A 19,401-nucleotide genomic window follows, 5' to 3' on the forward strand; every position below is an offset into this window, starting at 1 on the left:
TCAAAAACACAGGATGAGGAAAGCACATTGATTTAGCTGGGTTTTTAAAATATACTTTTCTACTCCCCTAGAATAATAAATTGCATAGAAAAATTCTTCATACTTTATAAGTAAATTATAAAAACTGGTTACCATTTCATCTTCTTGACCCTGGTTGATAGTCTTCCTTTCTTCTTTGTCCATATCTACAGTGATTTGAAAGGTCTTGTGCTTCAGAACAGCTGAAGATAACTGAGGAGAGAGAGGAACAAATGTTAGGGAATTATTTTGTATCTTAGTAGACTATATAACTTCATACTATCACATTTCTCATTGTGATACATGTATCAAAGTTTAACTGATACTTAAGTAGTCACTGAAGTGCTAGATGGTTCTAATGACATTTTCAACAGTGTGCAGTTCTTGAACTGGCATTACTTACTATCAAAAAATTTGGCATATTTATTAATTAATTTATACTAGCAATAGCCTTGCTACAAAACAATTTAAATTCTGGGAGAAACTACTACAGAATCTTCCTTTCTTGTTCTCCAGACTCAGAGAAGTAACCTGGTTATGCCACTTTAAGCTAAAAGTGCTTCTCACAACTCAATTTATTGTTTGAAGTATAGTGAAGAAGTAAAGCACCAGAGTGAAACTAACCCAAAACCTCTCAGGGATTAAACTAATCATCCAACAAATATTTGCTGAGCATCTATTACAAGAATGACATTCCCTGGCTAAGAGTCAATCCCTATGACAGGTGTACCCCTATTGGAGATCACTCAACTGAATCCTCTATTCTGATTCAAAGTCCACTATGCAATTTTCTGATTGTTTCTGACTACCCGTGATATTTGTCTAAGAGAAAATCCATTGAGCTCATTGACAAATTTTCCTGTATTAAAAAATAAGATGAATTTCAAATATTAGACATTCAGCATACATTAAAGAGATTTGCAAATTGAAAAACAATGCCAGTTTTCTCATGAACCTTTTTTTGTTTTGTTTTGGCAAATACGCTTCAGAAAAATGTTACTTAACATGTAATGTTTATTACTGTTATGTTTTATCAAACTAATATTCTCAAAGATATACCAGTTTTAACTAATATGTTATCAACAGATATAATCCACATAAACAAAAGCTCTTTAGAGTTCACAATAAATTGTCAAGCTTATGGGTCTAAGCCTAAAGAGTTTGAGAGGCACTGCTTTAAGGTGATATCTGCAGAACAGCGGTAATATCACCTCCCTCATTCCAGATGGCATACCTCTAACTCATCTATCCAGTGTGTAGCACAGGCTTGACACATGGTAGGCACTCAAAAAATGAAGAATTTGTGCTAAGATAGCAATAACTAATTTAATGTTTACATGATAGAAATTAATAGCTAAATAAAACTAACTGCAGGATTTTAAACTAATCCTATATGAGACTATTGAAATATCTTGATTTATGTCAACAAAATGACCAATAAAAAATACTGATGCCTCCTATAACAGTATCCAGAATTTCTCTACCTTCCAGTGGCCCTGAAGATGGACTCAGGGTTAAGTAGAGTCTTTCTACAAAAATAAAATTCAGGAATTTGATTACAAATATGGATGTGTACACACACACACACACACTTTCCAAAAGAAACTGTAAAAGTATCTGGTCCAATTTCTCCAAAACAAGCCACATTGTCATACAAAACCCTTTGAGCGATTTAGTAACAATTTCTTTTCAGTCTAGGGTAGTGTTACAACCCTGAAGTATGCTACTAGAGTCATTCCCCCAAGGTAAGACTGCGCTATCAAATCAGTATGATTTCTATGTACTATGGGGAGAACGAGCAAGCCCAACCTCTTTCCCTGTAGAAAAGGTCAGCTGTTGTTGCCTGACCATGCAAGGTAAACTGCGCATACCTACCTTCAAAGGGTAACACAAAGGCACTCTGCCCTGACACTGTCCCCACTAAAGAATACCGGTCTGGTGTTCTTAACCTCCAGTCTATGGTTCTTCCTTAAGTTCTGACGTGAATCTCAGGATCATCATTCAGGATTCATAGGACTCATTTTTTATTACTAAATACATATAATTCGGATCTTCATTTCCCATCACCACTACCTGAAATGTTTCTTAGGGGGAGGAACTACTTCAAATTCTTATATGGAGAGACTTCTGCTTCCAACCAAGATGCAAAAACAGGAACCCGATTTGCCCTCCTGCCTCAAATGATGGCAACAACAAAATGTACAAAATATATAAAACAACAGTTTTCAAGAAATTGGACATCAGGCAAAGAAGGAAACTGATAAAGAGATGAGAAGCAGCAAACTTGGTGAGTTTTACAATTGTCCCAGTTTACAAACTAGAGTTTACAGGCCACAAAATGGGAGGGCAGGGAACCCAGGGGGGGCAGAGTAGTCTCCCTGAGTTGGGGAGATGAAGCTGGGAGTCTGGGGAGGCACAAAGTACCCAGGTTTGCAGGGCAGATTACCAGAGGAGAGATCTGTACAGAAAAAGAACACTGAAAATCTGCAAGATGATCCCCCTCATGTCTTTAGCTGACTACTGATCAGCCTTTGTGTGTGAGGAAACTACCAGAGTCCAGGGAAAGAACCACCCAAAAGGATTAAAGGGAAAAAAGTGTCAGGGCTCACACGGCTGGGAAGAGTGCCTGTTCCCCCCAACCACAGTGAAAAACCTCATTAGTCACGAGGAATCAGGGGAGAGTATTCAGAAGAGTTTTGCTTTAATAGTCCTAAAAGCTAGTCCTGCCTAACAAAGCTTTTAAGACTTGAAAAGATAAAATTGTTTCTAAGTAACTTAATTGCTTCATAGAATAAAGTTCAAGTAGACTTATAGGTTTATAAAATATCTAGTCCCAGTAAGTCACAATGTCTAGCATTCCGTTAAAACTTAACAGGCATGCAAGGAAGAAAGAAAATACAACCAATGAGAAAAAAATAAATCCAGAGAAAAGGACCCAGGACTGACACAGATAATAAAATTGGTAGACTAGGACATTAAAACAGCTGCTATAACTGTAGTCCATATGTTCAAAAACCAAGAAGAAATATTGAACATGCTGGTAGAGAAATGAGAAATAAAAAAGAATCAAATGGACATATAAGATAAAAAGTACAATATCTGAGATGAAAAACATACTAGATGGAATTAAGAGCAGATCTGACATTACAGAAGAAAAATCAATGAACTTGCAGGCATAATAATGTAACACCCAAAATAAAAAATGGAGAAAGAAGACTAGGGAAAATGCACACAACATCAGTAAGCTGTGAGACAATTTCAAGCACACTAAGTTGGGGGGGAATCAAAAAATATGTAACGACATAATGGCCCGAATTCTTTTCCAAATCAGCTGAAAAACTTGTAAGTCCATAGATCCAAGAAGCCCAACTAAAAGTAAGCCAAGAAACATTAGCAAATTACACCAAGGCATGTCATCATCAAATTGCTCAAAACAAGTGATGAAAAATATCTTGAAAGGAGAGAGTAAAAAAACACGTTACATACAAAGACAGCTAAGACCAACATCAGATTTCTTACTAAAAATAATACAGGTGAGAAGGCAGCAAAGCAATTATCTTTGAAGTACTAAGAAAAAAAATACTATTTATAGAATTCTATACCCAGCAAAAATATCTTCCAAAATCAAAGGTGAAATGAAGACATTTTTTAGACACAAAAGCTGAAAAAAAATTTACTAGCAGCAAACCTACACTATTTAAAAAAATGTTAAAAGTCCTTAGGCGGAAAAAAAATAATTAACAGATGGAAATATGGATCTCCACAAAGGAATGAAGAACACCAGAAATGGTTAACTATGTGGGTAAATATACATAACAGCACAAAGAACAGGGAAAAACAGAAGTAAACTCTTACAAGGTTCTTATATGATACATGAAATAATATAATATCACTTAAAGGTGTATCATAATAAGTTGGAGATGTATACTATGAACTCTAAAGAAACCACTAAATAAAACAAAGTCATAGCTAAAAAAAAAATCAACAAAGGTTATTAAACAGAACCATAAAAAAATACTCAACTGTTGTAATAAGCAAAAAAAGGAAAAACGAAACAAAGAAGAAATAGGGAAATGGAAAACAAATAGCAAGACGACTGATTTAAGCCTATAAATAATTACATTAAATATAAATGGCCTAAATAGCAATTAAAAGGCAGGTTGTGGTTGTAGTTTTGAAATGCAAGACTAGGTAACTGCACGCAACTTAAATATAAAGGTACAAGTAGGTTAACAGTAAAAGGAAGATATACCAAGCAAACACTATTCAAAATAAAGCTGGAATGAATGTATTAATATCAAACAAAGGAGATTTCAAAGCAAATATTACCAGAGATAAAGCCATTTCATAATGACAAAGGGGTCAATTCATGAAGATAAAATAATAATCCTAAACATGTATACACTTAACAGACCTTCAAAATACACAAAGCAGAAACTGATAAAACTGAAAGGAAATAGACATTCACAATTATTGTTTCAGATTTCATTTCAATACTACTCCCTCAGTAAGTTAGAGGACAAGTAGAGTCAAAAAATACTAGTTAGGATATAGAAGAGCTGAACAACAGTACCAATCAAGTGGTCCCAATTGGTCACAACACTACTCAACTATAGTAAAATATACATTCTTTTAACACTAAACAGAACATTTACCAAGGAAGACCACATTCTGGGACATAAAAAAGATTCAAGCCATACAAAGCATATTCTGAATACAACTGAATTAAATTAGAAATTACTAACAATAAGTAGAAAAGCCTTAATACTTGTAAACAAAATAATACACTTCTAAAAAAAAAAAATCCATGAATCTAAGAAATCAATGGGGAGAATACAAAGTATTCTGAATTGAATGAAAATGAAAACATATCAAAATTTGTGAGACTCCACTAAAACAGCATCTAAAAAATTTATAGAACTAAGTTCCAGTATATGAAAAGAGGAAAGGTCTCAAATCATGACTTCAGCTTCTATTAATACCTTACTAAAGTAGTAAACAGCAAATTACATCCAGAGTAAGCACTAAAGGGAAATAAAATTCAGAAAAGAAATCAATGAAATAAAACACAGAAAAATGGAAAAATAAATGAACCAAAAATAAATGAACCAAAAGCTGGTTCTTTGAGATGAATAAAATTGATCATTATTAGACTCAAAGAGAACACAGGGATAGATACAAATGACCAATATTAGGAATAAGAGAAGAGACATCAATACAGATTCTGCAAATGTCAGAAAGATAATCACGGAATGTAATGAACAACTTTACATCAATACAGCAACTTTTCTACAGTTTTGAACTTCCAAATAAAAAAAAATTAAATTAAAATAAACAAACAAAAACCTATCTTTTTCAGTCAGGGGATGGCCATGAGTTAATAACTGCTAAAGCTGAGTTAAAAGCTGAGCAATAAGTACATGAGAGTTCATTATACTAATCTTCCTACTTTCCAGTATGGAGAAATTATCTACAATATAAATTATTTTAATTAAATAAAAGCACTCATCTAAAGCTTTTACATGAAAAAAATTTTTTTTTCATTCCTGGCACCAAAGTCCATAAAATCTTGAGAATTCTGTTTCTATGAATCCAAATTCCAATGAGTCAACCTATTATGTACCAGGCATACTGCTGGGTTTTGAACCTAATATTTCTTCACCCTTATTTTTTATCCATCACCTAGGAATATAGATGTACTTCCCCACCTTTGTAAATCCTAATTTTTCAGTGTAGAATGTATTAGTAGATAAATAAGCATGCTTTTTATAATTTTATAAAATGAATTATCATTAAAATGCATTGTTTTCATTAAGTCCATGTAGTTATAACTATTTAAAATCTTTTCCCCAAATATCTCTGAGTTCACCTTAGTCTAACATAACTATTGTGTTTCCCTGAAAATAAGACCGGGTCTTATATTAATTTTTGCTCCAAAAGACACATTAGGGCTTATGTTCAGGGGATGTCATCCTGAAAAATCATGCTAGGGCTTATTTTCCGGTTAGGTCTTATTTTCGGGGAAACAGTATATTCTCATTTCATCTTCTACAGTTAAAAACTAACCACCGCCCAAAAAAAACAAAACTAAACCAACCATAGCAAAAAATACTCATTAATTTTTAAATAAGCTATTATATACATAGTGCACTGCCTATGACAATCTATTTTCATACTTTTCTCATTATAATTCTTGAACAAATTATCTCATTACTCTTTTTACAAGTGTTATTTCTCCAAAATTTAGCATCCTTTTTAAGGCAAAATTCTTGTCTTACCAAGTTTTACCAAAGTTGAAATATTAAAGGTAATTCAAATAATTTAAATAAAAACCACCAATTATTATTCTCTTTACACACATTATACCTCACAAGACATTACCAAGAATTCACCTTTCACATAAACTTTTAGTAAAATCCAACGAGAACAATTCCAACAGTTTACATTTAATATATACTGTAAATGTAGATTTAAATTTTAAAACCATGTACATAAATAGAAAGCCCTTAACATTTCTATGACTCCATGAAGATAAAAATCTATATAAACATAATTTAAAATATACTGCCTATCAAGATGAAAATACATACTAAATACTATTTTACCATATATCTAATTAGACATTTAAAGCATTAATAGGAAACTTCTAAAATCCATTTAACTTACAGAAGTATAGCTTTGGTGGTTTGCTGGAAAGCATGTGTTTTTCAATCAAGCTCTTAAGAAACAAAGAAATTTTTCTTACCAATAGCACTAGATCAGCATTCCTCCCAATTGCTGATATTAGCAGAGCTTTCAAAAGCTGGCTCTTAATAATAAAAATAAAATAAATCTAAGCATAAAAATCCATTCAAGTGAGAATTCTCTGCCAAATATTTATTTTGGATTTTTTTTTACCTTCTTCCAAAATTATTAAGACATTAAAATTTAGGATTTTTTAATTTACTGACTTTAAATGGGTTTTCAGAAGCTACACCCCTCTTACCATCTGACTACCACTGGTCGAGCTCCTATTACTTGAATAAATCATATCGAGCTACCACACTGAAGCCCCAATTGCGCAGTGCATGCCTGAGCCTTGATGTTATCTAAAAAGCAAGAAGCTTATAGGCTATTGTGCTTAACCAAACCCTTCCTTGCATTTACAATGAACTTGATTTTTTTTTTTTTTTTTTTTTTTTTGTGAGTAAAACCATCAGCACAGGAAAAAGTGAAGCTATCAGGAATAAATCTCACTAAATCTAATACTAATTTTTTAAAGTTTACTTATTTTTTTCCCACTACATAATTACTAGGAACCATTTAAAGCATACTCTTTAGAATAAGAGCTGTCATATCTCATTTCCTAAAACAAGATGAGTTGGCTTTAACAGGCATAGAAATCCCCAAACCTCTAAATCTTCTTTGCTTCAAAACCTGAATTTCTCATTAGCTGTACCAACAGTATTGTAATAGTATATGTGTGAAGGGTTTAAGGATATTCTATATATGTGCCTAGAATTCCAAAGTAAGTAATTTCACAAGGTGATTTAGAGAACGATCTGTAACTCAAGTAAAACTTCAAGCAAAGCAATTTTAAACAATGCATTTTTAATTTAATTGTTTACTTCAGTCAGTATTTGGCAACATCAGCAAGGCCAAAGCTAAAAACTAACATTAAAAATGTACTACTCCAAAATTCACAAAACCACATTATTACATTCTCAAATAACATGCTTTTTATAAGTTTGTAACATATACAACTGGAGTTTTAAAAATTAAAACTGAACTAAGACTTCTGAGCCACCTTGTATTGTTGAAAGAGAAATGAATCCTCCCCCTTTGTTTTGTACTTCTAAGATTATTTTTCTGAGAATTAAACATACCTGCCCATGTCAAATAAAGATTTGAGAAACCCATCTTTTAAGGACTCTGCAAAAGGTGTTTTAAATATCCTGAAGTATAAACAGCATAGCTGGCATTCTGAATATTATTTCACTGTCAAGTTTGAAACATCCCAGCAACTAAGATGACCTTCTGCAATTCAAAAGCAGTTCCACCTTTACAATTGAAATAAAAAATGCCCTAAAACATATAAAATCCTAACTCTGCTCATGAGCCCCTTCAATTTTCATATCTGTACAAATATTTATATAAAAAGAGTAAAAAAACCCTCAATCTCCTAACTACAGTAACCAAATTGTGACAACTTGCTATGAGGGCAAAACTTACCACTTAAAGTCAGCTCCTAACAATAAGGATGACATAATATAATTTAATGAATACATGGAAATTTTACAAGGATACCAGCTAAATTTTAACAAAGCTCTACTCAATACCCATTTTATCACTTCCCATCTTGAACTTTCTCTTAGAATACATGCTTTTGTTTCTGTGTTTAGGCTTAAGGAAGACCATTGTATCCAACATACACCAAAGCAAGACTATATTTACATTTGTAAAGTGCAGTCTTTGTAAATTATACTTTTTTGTATGTTACAAAACAATGTGATAGCTTTAACAAAATACTGTAAGTTATAACTGGGAAAGATAATGTAATTATCTGTCTTAGACTTGATATTAAGAACATTACGAGTTATATAACTTAGCTACCAGTGGCAACAGTGTGTCGGGGAAGAAGTGAGAGAGACTTCAATGCTTTTTGAATGCTTTCACCATCTACATGTAATAATATTTTAAAAGAGTTAAAGAAAGAAAGGAATGAAAGAAGAAAGGCTGAGTGTGTGCATATGGATAAACTTCTAATTCTACAATGCATGGTCAACCTTGGGTTTGAACTTGCTTGAACCACCCAAGCACTTCATGGTGCTCTATCAGACCATTCTCCAGATTCTCTGGATCTCACTCTTAATTAAGTTACTTTAGCTCAAACAAGTAGTCATTTTCTTAATTTAAAAAATTTTTCATTACAATTGACATACAATATTATATTACCGTGTTTCCCCAAAAATAATACCTAGCCGAACAATCAGCTCTAATGCATCTTTTGGAGCAAAAATTAATTTAATACCCTGTCTTCTATTTCTTTTGTGCTTTTTGAAAAATATATTTGAATATTATATTATATTTTACTTATAGTAAAATAAGACCGGGTCTTATATTAATTTTTGCTCCAAAAGACGCATTAATTACAGGTGATGGTCTGGCTAGGTCTTATTTTCAGGGAAACACAGTATTATATTATATAAGACCCGGTTATTATATTATATTATACCCAGTATTACATAAGACCTGGTATTATATTATACTATATGTATTATACTATATTATGTTATATTATATTATCCCCAGTCTTATATTATAGTAAAATAAGACCGGGTCTTATACTAATTTTTGCTCCAAAAGACTCATTAGAGCTGATTGTACGGCTAGGTCTTATTTTGGGGGAAACATGGTAGTTTCAAGTGTACAACATAGTGATTAGACATTTACATAACTTACGAAGTGATCACCCCAGGCAAGTAATTTTGAAGGCTTCTTTAACAAGTACATTTCTAGTAAGCTACAGTTGTTTATTTCTTTATATATCCCCTCCACATTTTGGCTCCACTGAGAAAAAACATGAGCCAGTGACATCACATAAATACAGGAGCAGCAAATTCAAAATTATTTTATCAGACTAATTCATCTACAAGCATTAAGAAGCATATATACCATATTCATTACCATATTAGGGACAATAGGAAATATACAACTGTACTCCAAAATACATAATACACAAAAACAAATGAAAAGAGCATAGAATTCAAGAGTCAGCTTTAATTTGTCCGTAAATGACAATTAATTCAACATGAACTATATGCAAGCTCCTTCAACTATCTTGGTTTCAATTTCTCCACTAAAATGAAGCAGTTGTAATAACTCATACGATGCACTCCAACCACGGAAGTTTTTGACCTAAGATAGACAGTAAAGTATGTATTGCCCTTGTATATAGTCTGTTGCTGCACTCTTTCACCAGTAGGTGACGTTCCAACATTGGAAGGAGGTTGACAGTTTTCACAAGTCTTCACAGAGCAGCTGGCTGCTGATCAAGAGTGATTAAAGATAAAAAATTATATATAAGAGATTTTTAGTACCACTGGAGGTACTAACACGGGAAAGTAGGAGTTGCCTATATAATGGAGCCTCTGTTTCATGTATCTCAATTGAAAAATAAGATGTGCAATAAACACAAAACAAATGATAATGGGGAGGAGAGGAAGGTAGTGTAGGCACATTATTATTCCCTTAATACCACAGATTACTCCCAAATCCACAATTGTCTGAAACTAGAATCTAGGGATCTTACAATTCTGTGGAGCAGGGGACAGCAGTGACAAAAAGCACATGAAAAAATCAGAAACAAGATGAGGTAAAGTGTAAAAATTGTTGCCTATAGCTAGCAAAAAAAAAAAAAAAAATGGCGAGGAGCACCCTTATAGGTTGCTGTTAAGAGCGAATCTGTACTACCTTTTTGGAAAACCAACTGACAATAAAATTTAAGCTTCCACATATCTTGATCCAACAACCCCGATTAGAAATTCACGTCACGTGTACCTATACACAGTATATGTTACCATTAGCCATTTCTTTAAATTCCTCTGCATTGTTAAGATCTATGAAATAAGTAAAAGTTTTGTGCTTTTTTTCTTTGGGGGTAAAAAGTGGGTACTTACAAGCAAAACAACCTACTTGAAACAAATAAGAGTATTTTCAAAAAGCACAAAAGACATTGCGTGGCATGGGCATCTAATACAATAAGAACTGACAAATCAAAAGTTTCTAGTAACAGCTTGTGTAAACAAACCAAATGGGTAAGTGAGCCTAACTCCCCAAACTAAAAATTACACTTTTAAGTTCAGAGATAAGTGGTTTTGTTAAGTAATATATAAATCAATGTTTATTTTATTCTAATGCAAATTAGTGATTATTTCTTCTAATCTGCAATGCTGTTAATCCAAATCCCTAGTAACCTGTTGACATTTCAATCAACAATAAAAAGAGTCTTTGAAATTTAAACATTCATTAATTCTAAGACTCAAATTTAACACATTTTAGCATAGCTTAAAATCAGGATGCAGCTTAGATGAAGTTTTACTGCTTCTATTGGCAGGTGACCGTCCAAATACAGTGGTCACTACAAGCATGTGCTCAAAGTTGGTCTGAATTGTTCACAGTATTGTCATTTCACTGGAGTAAAGGGCAGTTGGTAGCACAGTGCTGAATTTAAATGATTAAACTATTCAAAAACGTTACATTGTAGTTGCATATTGAAACAAAAAGTAATAGCATGAAGAGACAGGAACCAAAATAGAGCAGCAGCTTAGAGACAGACCAGGATGAGATGGGGGGTGGGCTGTAGGAAAAAGTAAAGAAAAAAGGGAAGAACAACAGAAAACTTTCCAGAGAAGTATACTTCTACGTAAGTTTCAGTATGTTAAGGCGTTACATATAGATCCCAGAGATGCCCATTTTTCTTACTAACAGCAAACCCCAAAATATTTTTTTTCATTATTCAGCATGGTTCACTTCAGGATTATTGTATGCTTGAAAAAAATCAAAGCCAAGGGGCAGCCAGTTAGCTCAGGTGGTTAGAGCGCGGTGCTCTTAACAATAAGGTTGCTGGTTCCATCCCCACATGGGCCACTGTGAGCTGCGCCCTCCACAACTAGATTGAAACAACTACTTGACTTGGAGCTGATAGGTCCTGGAAAAACACACTTTAAATAAATAAATAAATAAATAAATAAATAAATAAATAAATAAATAAATAAATAAATAAAGCAAAATCAGGTTTACTCATGATCTATATATTACAGTATGGTTCACATTTCATTCTTCCAGACATTATGAAGACCCAAACACAAAGGAAGAAGCACAAAATCACTAGGAAACTATTCTGTACAACAAGTACAATCCTACAAATTTAGAATTATAACTGACAGGCATTTGGATCAACTTTTTAAAATTATGTGAATTAGTCTTTTTCCTCTTTACTCCTTTTTCCCAACTTGAAGCCTGACTCAGCATAGAAAGGAAATGCAAAGCCCTAACTATGTATTCAACAAATATTTTAAAAATGCAGCACTTTAAATTTCTGTTGAGAGGATAATGGCCTTACTCATGGTACAATCATTACAGAAATCTGAACTTTCTCATTTCCTATGGTCATTCTGTAATACACTATTGAGGTTTGTTTGTGTTTTTTTTAAAATCAATGTATTTGGGTCCTATGCCAACTATAATAATAGTGACATTTGTACAGGATTTTTGGTTTACAGAACACTTCTACAGGCATTATCTACTTCACTTACCAGTTTTCAATCAACATTGTCTTTTAAAAACGGGGGGAGGGGGCGAATGTTCACTTAACCAAGATCAGCACTCATCACTTTCCCTAAAAAGTCAAGCATGAAGTGACTTTATATCAAAAAGGAATGACAGGCAGACAGCACCATCTTTCAAGGGTCTACTTTCCAAAAATTCATTTGAAATCCAGTGTACTTGAAATACATCCTTCCATAAGAAAAATAGTGACTAGGCTCCCAAGATGGCCCACAAATGATCCTTTTTACTCCCACAATTAAGCTGAATTACAGTTCATGTTACATTAACCTGGGTAATGGGGCAGGTAGCCAGGTGACCAAACTTCTACTTCTTCTATCCACTTCTGAACTATTAATATTCCCCAACCTCTACTTCTTCTGCTCACCTCTTAATTGTCCATTTTCTCCAGGCTTCTCTCTTTGTAACATCGCCAGAGGCCAAGGACAGCACTACTGGCCCATCTACAGTGGCAACTCCCTACCAATCACACTTATAGCTGATTTTAGTTGGTCACACGAGCGCCAGACCAACATCCAGACTCAAACATCTATCATACATGTTTGCATACAGTTAAAATTCAATTTTATCTTTCTTCCCAAACACTTGCCCTACCACCACCCCCACCAATTTCCTGTACTCTAATGAATACAATTGGCCTAAAACCCCATGCCAGGAATTTGGAAGTTACCCTACACTCTTTCCTAAGCCACACCTACGTCCACCTGGGTAGTGAGTCATCATTTCTACCTGTCTCTAATCCGCCTCACCATGCCCTATGTCCACTGGCACTGCCTCAACTCAGGCCCTCATCCCCTGTCAGACCTCATTCAAATCAACAAACGAACCAGGTATGATCATTTCTTTCTCTCCTTAAAATGTCAATAGCTTCCCATTGTCTGCAGCAGGATTTCCCAAACGGGTAAGAATCCTTCCAAAATAAATTTTTTTTTGTTTTTTTGTTTATTGGGGTGACAATTGTTAGTAAAATTACATAGATTTCAGGTGTACAATTCTGTATTACATCATCTATAAGTCCCATTGTGTGTTCACCACCCAGAGGAAAAAAAAAAGTAAAGGCATTTAAAATTGCTGTCATAAATTGGAAAAAAAAATACTGGATTAAACCAAGTTATGCAGTCCTCTCACTAGCAAGACTTTGAAAAGCCTTACCATTCCACTACCAAGAGGAACTGGAGTAGAAGTGAGGCCCAGTTGGGCTCCAAGGACAAAGTTGCAACTAATTGGCAGCCATGCTAAGTCCTTCCAAATCTGGCCCTGCTTGGGTATCAACACCACGTGCCATTCGCCAGCGGTTAGCGTTCACCTCACAAACAGTACATCTCATCTATATAGAACACCATTTGTGATGCCTGCAAGAGCCTCCTGTTTCCTGACTCCACTCCTGTCTGTTACTCTGTCTGCCAGCAACGCCCTTTCCTAACTCATTCTGCTGAAGAGCTCCTACTAATCCTTCCAGACCCTGGTCGTTACCTTCCCTACTAAACTCTGACTGTCCCTTCTACCTTCCAGCAAAGGACTTTTTCCACGTTTGTCCTTCTTCCATTATGCGGCAGAAAACGTTTTCCACAATACTGGACATACAGACTAAACGCTTCGAAGACTGGGAACCAGGCCAGCACCCAGCAATGCGGCTGAATGAACGAGACAGGGCAAGACGGGGTAAAATTCTATTTCTGTGGGGAAACTTTGACAACTAAGTACATTTTGTCTTTGGTGTGCTCGCACACCTCAAGCCTATGCTCGTGTCCTGACTCCCCATGATCCGCTCCCCAGGCCCCTTGGTGACCTCACCTAACCCTGTGTAAACACCACCACAGAGCTATGCTCCTAACTATCAACTACTTCCTCTTCCTCTCAGGCAAGATCACTCTGTTCAGAAGTTAATACATAAATGAATTATAGCTTCTTAAAGCTGACAAATCTAAGATAAATCTCTAAGTAACAAAATTTTAAAAAGTACGGAGATGTGGGGAGTGGGCATTTCCGTTCTACCACTCAAAGGTTGGCCGGTACAAGTCTGGAAGTCTCCCTGACTGGGCTTGCCTGAGGGGTTCCCCTTCTTCACTTCATCCACTCCTGCCCGGCAGCAGTGGGCACCACTGGCAGAGACAGAGGTAGCACTGGGTGCCACCGCAGTCCTGGGCGTCACCTTTCCTGGACCGAAAGCCTTTGTTTGCTTTAGAGACCATTCATGGTTAATTTTTCATTACTATGGACAGAAAGTCTCAGCAACATGTTCACCTATAAACTTAAAACACCACTTTTATCCTGGCCAAGTAGCAACTTGAAATCTAACCCCAGACCACTACTTGATTTAGGAAAAGGCAAACTAATTGAGAAAACCAAGATGTTGACCAAGTATCCTAATATTTTGAAATAAGTTTATAAATAAATTAGCATTCTAGCAAGAATCACCACTTGTGATTTCATAAAAAGTCATTTGTTATGATGTCACTGTCTACATGTGCCAAGTACTGAGCTAAATGCTGGAGATGACATAGATTAAATTTCTAACCTCAGGGAGCCAATTCTAGTAGATGAATCCAGCAAGTAAGCAAACATAGATCAAACAAAGTAGTTGAGTGCCACAGTACAGTAGGTGTCATGGGAGTAGGGAGGGGAACAGGAGGGAAAGGAGGATAGAAGAGACTTCAAAGAAGAACTGTCCCTTGATCTAAGACCTGAAGGGTGTTAAGTTCATCAAGCAAACAAGCAGTCAAAAGAGGAGAAATAACGGGAATGGAATCCAAGCAGAGGTAAGGCCGTATGCAGAAGTACTAACATGAGGAATCCTAGAAAATATCAGGAATACAAGTTACTTAAACTGGCTGGAGCACAGGGTGGCCTCTGGGGAATGGCTGGAAATGGGGGGGGGGGGGGATGAGACAATCAGATTATTATGAGGGCCTTGTTTGACATGATAAAGATACAGATGAACTTATATGTAATGGAGTCTGAAAGAGACCCCAGGCCACACAAAGGGCCACATGCCGAAGAACACAGTGTGAATGACGCCCTCTGGACTCGTGCGATGCAGCAGCGTGGGTTCGCCTGCCAGACGGTTTATCTCTAAGATGGCAGAACGCATTCATCAATGTAGACTCAGTATCTAGCCCTGAGCGTGGCACATACAGGAACTAAAAAAGCACTGAACAGTTAGATGTGCCAACACAATCCTAAAGGCATAACCGAGAGGCGCTAGCCACGCCCCGTAGGATCACACTCTCACGCGCTATAGTAACTGGGAATTGCCACAGCTTGCAACAAAACGTGAGAGGCATTCACAGTGGGCTGCACCAGAGACAAGAAAGGATTTAGAGGAAAAACACATTAAGATGCTTTTGAACCTGACTAAATGAAGCCGTTTATTCTATTCTTCTTCTCACCAAAAACTTAACAGAAAACAGCCAGAGGTTACCTCAAAATTATTCATCAACTGACTCTTAGGCTGTGGTGATAACTATAAAAAGCACATTTTCATATCAAAAGGACCTATGAAATAAAAATTTAAATTTATTTTAACTAAGAATTTGCTAGGTTAGTCTAGTCTTTCAAATAATTAAGTGCTCCAAACAAAATCAAGCTACTTACCTGTAGTACTTTACATTTTACATAGTAAATTAAATTATGTTATTATAGTTGCCATGTAAAATAAGGATTCCACCTCTTACTTGGGAAATAAGGAAAAAGAATTTTTAGAGAGAAACTTTAGGGAATCATGGACAAAAAATAATTATAAATGAGGTTTAAAAATTGATGGCTTAAAAAGGCATAATCTAGAGATGTATGAAAAATCTTCGGTCTATGAAGAACCAGTAATCTATGTTTAAAGAAATTAAATCAAAGGCCACAGAAGTAAAATTTCAAGTCTCCTTTTTAAAGAAAAGATGTAGACACATTTCACTAATCAGTATTTTCAATGAAAATACGGCACATAAAATCCTATTAAATACATACAATTAAACATGTTCTTTAATTTTACAACGTAGCCAGGGAGAAAGACAATGGGTAAGTAACAGTAACAGAGGATGGGGGAAAGACTGCTGCACACACGCCCAGAGACACAAAGAGAAAGACAAAAATATACATAAAATGTACACTAGAGCTACATGAGATTAACATCTTGAGCTTTTTAGGATGTTGTTATCAAAGATACAAAATCACGGATTTTTGCTCTGAAAAGCCTGAATATAACACCATGTTATCATTGTCTGCTGTTCCACTTTAGGAAGAAAAAACAAGAAAAACAATAGCAATCCTCAATCATGTCTCCCCACAAACACACTTCTCTCTCTCTCTGACTCTGTCTCTGTCTCTTTCTTGGTTTTCAATATGTTAAATATTACTAACAAATAATAGTAAGTTACCATTTACTGAGCCTTTTATCCTCACAATACTCAGCTATATTTTCTTACCTCCATTCAGCAAATGAAGAAACTAAAAAAGGTTAAGTGACTTGACCCAGTCTGCAGAGCTATTAAGTGATGAGGTTGGAATTCAAAATGACTGGTATATGGCTCTGAAGTCCACATTTTAACCCATACACCAGGCCTTCTTCCCAGGGCATCTTTAGCCACCATTAGGTTTTTTTTTAAAGACTGGTGTTTTCTTACTGTGCTATCCCAAAAGTGATGTTTAGTTTCAGACACTTTAAATTTCATGAAAAATATTAACAACTTATATAGTTCTTTTAAAATAATGCAGATTTTGCTAAGGAAGACATTAACTCTTAAAAACACTGAAAGTAGCTGAGTATTAACCCAGAATTATACAAGTACCAAGGGTCCCCCAATATTCCCAACTTTATTACTTAGCCTTTTAATTAAGCTACATTTTTTGCATGGTATAACTCTGGGGATATAGCAGATTTTCATAAATATCAAATTTCTTTCTCTATTATTCACACTGTGGAGTCACATCATATATGCATTTAATTATATCCATTCAACTACCTGTGCTGCGGGAAAAAAGAAAAACAAGAGAAAAAATACTTTCCATAATGGTGGTAGGACGCCTGCCCTTGCACCCTTGTACCAGAGCAAGCACGCAATGGGGACGATAAAGCTGCTCTTCCTCAATGTAAAGTCCCATTCACCTGTCAAATGATACCCCATATAGCTGATTATAATGCAGCTCACCAAAAAAAGTAACCTGTTCTAAAAGCTGGAGGGAAAACTGGCTGTTGGAATTGAAAAATATGTCAGTTAACCAGTTTTCAAACTGGTGCCTTCCTAAAGGACTTTTTCAAGAGTAATTCTGACAAGATTTTTACCTGAAGTGAGAATTTAGGTCCAAAGCCCCCACATTAAAAGGTGATTTGACTTTACTTAGCTCTTTAGATCAGAAAGAATAAGAAACCAAATCATTTGTCTTTTACATCAAAATAAGTTAATAACTAATGCATTTTTCATCCTATTTCACAAGTGAGAAAAAACAATATAGGAATGCTGTAAAGAAGCCATGCTAGACACGTACGAGGTGTGATAAAAAAACTCAATGTTTAAATAAAAAAATGTTATTACAGTAAAAAACACATTGCCATTAACCCCCCCACACCCCAATACTCCCACTTACTTCAAATACACTTACTCCATCGTTCCTGTCACTTTCTGAAACAGTTCTGGAAGTCCTCTTTAGTGTCTAATTGCACTGCCATGGCTGCCTTGATGTCCTAAATCATTTGGACTTTGGGGAAGAGCCAGAAGTCTCATGGTGCCTGATCCAGTGAATAAGGTGGAGGAGGACACATCTTAATGTTTTTATTTGACAAAAATTGCCGTATACCAAAAGCAGTCTGTGACACAGCGCATTGTCATGATGGAGGATGATTTAGGGCACACTTTAAAACACACCTTCTCTCAACCGTAGCTCACACCCGACTGCACCAAACAAGTTGAAACCTGTCACACACTGTTACTAAGGTTTGACGTGCCACTTCCTGCATTGAAGATCTCTACCTTTCCGTTGGATGGCACTCGGCAGCAGTATGTTTTGATCATAACAGAAAGGCTCAGTGTCCCACATCGCTTCTGGTACAATTTCTGTCAAATAAAAACATTATGGTGTGTCCTCATCCACCTTATTCACTGGATCTGGTACCGTGCGACGTCTGGCTCTTCCCCAAAATCAAAACGACCATGAAAGGTAAACATTTTGAATCAATTCAGGACATCGAGGCAGCCACGACAGTGCAACTAAAGACACTCACGAAAGAGGACTTCCAGAACTGCTACAGAAAGTGGCAAGAACAATGGGATCAGTGTGTTTGAAACGAGGGGGAGGGTTTTGAGGGGTAATGTATCTTTTATTGTAATAATTTTTTTAAAAAATTTCAACATTCACTGTATTTTTTGATCATACCTCATATGTGGGAGCTAATTCCATGACTCATTTTAAAATATACTAAAAAATGTGATAGAAGCTTGTCAAGTAATCAAAAAGCAACCCTTAAAAGTTGTTTCTCAGTAGGAAAAAACACACACTTAGTTTTGACATGTGCCATTACTGCAGCACAAAATAAAGGCCAGGATGAAAAGAATACCCAACTAAGAGAAATCTCCTAACCCCACATACTTTGGTAGCATCACTTACCTCTCCAGATACCAGTTTCCTTTTCTGTAAAAAGAAGGGACTGATCTATGCCTTATGAACATTCAGCATTATTATTTTCTAATCTCATACCTCTTTATTTCAGTGTCCAATTCACAAATTCCTTTGTGAAAATAAGGAAACTAAATAAAATACGAGTCAATCTAGCTTATCACTGAGGTAGAACTGTCTTTCACATAACCCAATAACATTATAAACATTTTTATTTAAAATTTCTGAGAAAGATTTTACAGAAATCAGCAAGTTCTACATCATGTAATCAAGAAATTCTACTTTACAGTTAACTCACTTTTCCCAGAAATTTAATTTCTTACTTAACTAGTATCTGAGTGCTAATAGATCACTTAAATGCAAGATCCAAAGGAAGTGAAAGTCAACAAAAGAGAGAAATTTTGATTAAAAGATTAATTAGAATACAACTTAATTCATCCCATCTCACACACA

The 19,401-nt window shown here is 35.3% G+C and overlaps 1 protein-coding gene across 4 annotated transcripts in view; it reads right to left on the reverse strand.

The window, feature by feature from the left end:
- Positions 1-19,401, reverse strand: part of ATP13A3 (ATPase 13A3) — a 78,646-nt gene that overhangs the window by 55,018 nt on the left and 4,227 nt on the right. For all 4 annotated transcript variants that reach the window (XM_019723300.3, XM_074329650.2, XM_019723306.3 and 1 more), the window contains one exon: positions 133-231. In XM_019723300.3, the coding sequence (XP_019578859.3) occupies positions 133-183 (51 nt within the window). In that variant the 5' untranslated portion in view covers positions 184-231. The remainder of the gene's footprint in view (positions 1-132; positions 232-19,401) is intronic.

The sequence above is a fragment of the Rhinolophus sinicus genome, chromosome 17 (assembly GCF_057876585.1).
Source record: "Rhinolophus sinicus isolate RSI-liver-muscle chromosome 17, RSI-T2T, whole genome shotgun sequence".
In the NCBI taxonomy this organism is placed as follows: Eukaryota; Metazoa; Chordata; class Mammalia; order Chiroptera; family Rhinolophidae; genus Rhinolophus; species Rhinolophus sinicus.